Raw genomic sequence first — 4,427 nt, 5'->3', positions numbered from 1 at the left:
TCTATGATGTTATTTTATCTCTTCTATCAATTGTCTATTTATACTAGGTTAGTGTTGCTAATTCCATGGCTATAAATGGTTTGTCCTAGTACGACCATATACATAATCCTCTATAAATAACTCCTTGGAATGATCACTTGACATTTTGTAAGCCTGTTTGTTAAGTCCCTTCTTATAGGTTTGAAAGATAACCTTAAGCATATTCAAATGTTTTTTTATAGCAGTTTGATCATTACCATTATCATAAATTCATCTTGGTTCTTGTTTTACATTTATTTCTAAAAGATTAGATGATGCTATAATATAGGTTTTGAAGATGCTTTCTAGGTGTTTCTTTCATATGAGATCTTGAAAGGCTATTTGGCATTTAGTTGAAACAAGGCAGATTGGAGTATCTCCTCTTGGCCATGAACCTAACAAAGAGCACAATTTGGTGACTACTCAAATTAGTTTGCTTGAGTCTATCTTTACACATATCTTTACATATATTATAATTTCTCATCTTTTATTACAAAGGAATTGTGTAAAAACTCTTCAAGAGCATTTCCCATCTCTTCAAAAATCTTTGTTGATCATTATTCATGAGGTACTTACTAATATGGATCCATAATGAGCTTTCCTTCATATTAGCTTCAACATTAATAATAAAACACAAAGATCTTAGATTTTGTTTCCTTTAAACTATATTCATTTCCCTTGATCTAGAAACCCAAACCCACCTTATTTTATTATTTTTTATTATCACACCTCATTGGGGCCTTAGTGACTTTTTGCTTTGAGAACCTTTTGATTATTCTTATTTGTATAAGAATATATTATTGTTAGTTGACATAGATTGTCACCTCTATAGCTCCTATTTTGCTTTCATATCCCCTCCTCTAAGTCATCTTCCTTTCTCACTATATTTTTCCATCAATGTTACCTTTTGACCCTTTAGTACATTTAGTTTCATAAAGAATTGCTAAAATCAATACATATTTGCTTTGGCATATAAACTTACAATCCTACTATGTGACAATTTAATAAAACTTAATGACACATTTGATAAAAATAAATTATATTATTAATTTATTTATTGTTTTAGTTAATTTAAATATTTGTACTTTATAACAACAAATATTATAGATTAGAATTATCTTAAATTTAAAATGATATACAAATATTTTTAAAATAGATATAGAAAGTAAACTTAAAAGATTAATATTCCATAAATATTTAAAATTGATTTGTACATTAATCTTTCTAATAATTTAAAAATTATGAACGACATTTAAAATAAGAAAAAAATGATGTTTAATAACACCATATTATTATTTATTATTAAGCATAAAAAATATAAATTATTTTCCACCCGCTCGCATTATATTACAAGAAGCTCCCAAGTATGCACAAAGCCCCCCTAGGTAAATATACCATAGAATATCAAGCCTCAACTTGAACATCATCCCCTTCCCAAGCCCACACGATATCTTTCAAGCCAGGCCTCAAATCTTGGCTGCAAAACTTATTATATTCCAGCGTGTCACCCCTGGCCTTCTTCACCTCCACAACGCACAACGAAGGTGCCACCTCAAACACCTCAGCCGCTATTGCCAGCTGTCCCTTCCGCCCTCGTTCCGACCCCTGCATATTCACCTTCCCTTCCTTTCTCTTCACCCGAAACTTCGACAGCGTGGCAATCTCCTCCAGCCTGGACACTATGCTGGACGCTGACTGTTTCGACGTGAAATGCGCCTCCCGCTTTACAGCCTTGTCAACAAACAGACCCGACAGATCCAACCCCCCGGAAAGCGCTATAATGTCGAAAGCGTTGAGACACGTCGGCTTGGACTCCAACGCAGAGTCCACGTCATCAATGTTCCTGTCCATGTCATCAGATGTGACCTGGGCAGTCTCGTACTTCAAGTCCTTTCTAAACCACGCGGTCTCCGTGAGCTGCGGGATGCTGACGCGTGCACGCGGATCCGGGATAAGAATATTCGCTATGATTCTCCTGACGTCACGCGAGATCCAAGTTGGAAATTTATATTCGGCTTTGTATATTTTTTTATAGAGCAATACCAGGTTGGCATCGTGGAAGGGAAGGTACCCAGCGAGAAGGACGAATAGGATGACGCCACATGACCAGATGTCCGCCTTGGCACCATCGTAGCCCTTGCCTAGGATGACTTCAGGTGCCACGTAGGCAGGCGTGCCACATGTCGTGTGCAGAAGCCCGTCCTGACGGAGCTGATCTGGCAACGCGCTGAGGCCGAAGTCGGAGACTTTGACATTGCCGTTCTCGTCGACTAACAGATTCTCAGGCTTGAGATCGCGGTGGTAGACCCCGCGGCTGTGGCAGAAATCGACGGCGCTGATCAGCTGCTGGAAATACTTGCGTGCCATGTCCTCCCTGAGCTTTTTCCCTTTGGACACTTTGTTGAACAGCTCACCTCCCTTGACGTACTCCATGACGAAGTAAATCTTTGCCTTGCTGGCCATCACCTCGTACAGCTGGACAATGTTCGGGTGACGGACCAATCGCATGATAGAAATCTCTCGCTTGATCTGCTCCATCATCCCGACACGTGTGATGCTCTCCTTGTCCATCACTTTCACTGCCACGCTGTCACCCGTCTTGATGTTCTTCGCACAATACACCTTGGCGGAGTTGCCCTGCCCGAGGAAACGGCCCATCTTGTACTTCCCCAGGAGAATATTCTCCTTGAGATTCCCTTTCATCATTTTGTCCATTTTTGTACCGGAAGAGAGATCGCGAGTTCGAATCCCTCAGCCGTCTCCGCGATGTAAGAGATCGGGAGTACGAGTCTCACCGCGGTAGCTCAGTTCCCGCGGAACTGCTCTTAGCGCTGTGAAGCTTCTTCTACAGCGGTTTTCTTCAATAATAATGGTGAAATGACCTGTGAACAATGAACAGGCCGACCGGTCCGGTGCCGTTAAGCACATCTTGCAGCGTTCCACGCCAGGCTACCTACAGATGCCCTGCAGGCCGCAAATAAATCAGATCTTGCAATTTTAGCTCCCTGTTATTTCTGATGACAGATCCAACATATTGATGCAAAAGCTCAAACAAATTTGATGTCGGATTCAAAATAATGATGCGACAGCTCACACAATTTGATCTCGGATCTAAAATATTGATTTTATCTAGGATTCAAAAGATTGATGAAAAAATTCAGAATTGAGAGGATCAAAAATTATAAATCGCTAAGAATCTGACATCATCAACAAATCAGCAGACAAAGCAATGAATTCAAACCCTGGAAACCCTAATAATCAGAGTCACTGAACAAAAAAGTTTAAATCTTTAAAACCCTGACACTAATTAAGCAGAGATCAGAACCAGGAAAACAGTACTTACTGCGTCTGTATGATCCGAACCGGCACCGGACGCATTGCCTCACATCATTTTATAGCCGCAAAGGACCCGTCTTTGTCTGCCACGTGGCGTGCAGCTCAGTCAAATGTTGTTTGAGATAAGCGCGTGGAAATTACGATCAGGGATGCTGTCTTACAACGAATTTGCGTTAGGAACGTTCAGCTAAGCTGCACCTCTTTTTAGGGGTCCATTGCGAATCGTCAAGAATGCTGACGTGTACATTACGTGCCATACGGTTGCATCAGCAGCGCAATATTTTCTTTTCTTTCACGCTAAGAGGCGTGCTCACTAGGGTGCCTTTCATTTGTTATCGATGCGTGGAAGGTATTTGAGGAGGTACCTACTTGAGAAATATTTTGATTAGTCGTGTAGTCATGAGTTTTTTGTAGTGTGCCAAATTGTTTTTCCTCAACACGTGTTATGCCAGTGACAACGTTTGTGCACAACTCCTGACAATTGCCTCCTCCTCACAACCTTTACAAAATGTGCGGGGAAAGTCGAATATGACCAAAAAGTGGCACTTTTCTCCAAGAGATTGTGAGATATCGAAGGGTCCTACATAAGCTTGGATCTTCCATTATTCTCATCTATATTTTAATTTTCAGTCACCCTATTGATAAGACATGATAATTTTTATGATTTGTACAAGTAGCTATATATCACTTTTTCATATTTATATTAGAAAAAAAAGGAGTGTAGGTGATTGGTCACTTCAAGCTCACCCACTATCATTTATGCAACATCCAAAATGTTCCATTCATTATAATTATTATTAAGAAGAGTTTTATCGAGTCCTTAGCACTTGTACTAATAGGAGGTGCAAGGGATGGACCCACATGTTTTATTTATTTAAAAACTATTATAGTTTCGAATTAAATACCTCTTATTAGTACTATACCTTATAATGCTTCATACACTATTAATATGAAATGGTGAGCTAACCAATGTTGTGAGTCTTCACACATGGATCTTTCCCTATCCATCATCTGACTGATGTAAAAGGACTTTTAAACAACAACAAAAAAATGACAAGGGCAAAATTATTATT

The 4,427-nt window shown here is 39.4% G+C and overlaps 1 protein-coding gene across 1 annotated transcript; it reads right to left on the bottom strand.

Annotated features, from left to right (window-relative positions):
* Window positions 1–1,276: 1,276 nt before the first annotated feature.
* On the bottom strand, window positions 1,277–3,498 carry LOC149559287 (CBL-interacting protein kinase 18-like). Its single transcript, XM_089833206.1, has 2 exons — window positions 3,362–3,498; window positions 1,277–2,982 (listed from the first exon to the last, which is right to left on the bottom strand). Exon 2 carries the CDS (start codon window positions 2,731–2,733, stop codon window positions 1,423–1,425), a length of 1,311 nt encoding a protein of 436 aa, XP_089689332.1. The 5' UTR covers window positions 2,734–2,982; window positions 3,362–3,498; the 3' UTR covers window positions 1,277–1,422.
* Between the last annotated feature and the right edge of the window lie 929 nt (window positions 3,499–4,427).

Source organism: Cupressus sempervirens, chromosome 5, assembly GCF_028749045.1.
Source record: "Cupressus sempervirens isolate cs-2001-9-10 chromosome 5, ASM2874904v1, whole genome shotgun sequence".
NCBI classification, from domain to species: Eukaryota; Viridiplantae; Streptophyta; class Pinopsida; order Cupressales; family Cupressaceae; genus Cupressus; species Cupressus sempervirens.
Note: the sequence above shows the minus strand (reverse complement) of the source record. Positions and strands in the feature narration are given on the sequence as shown.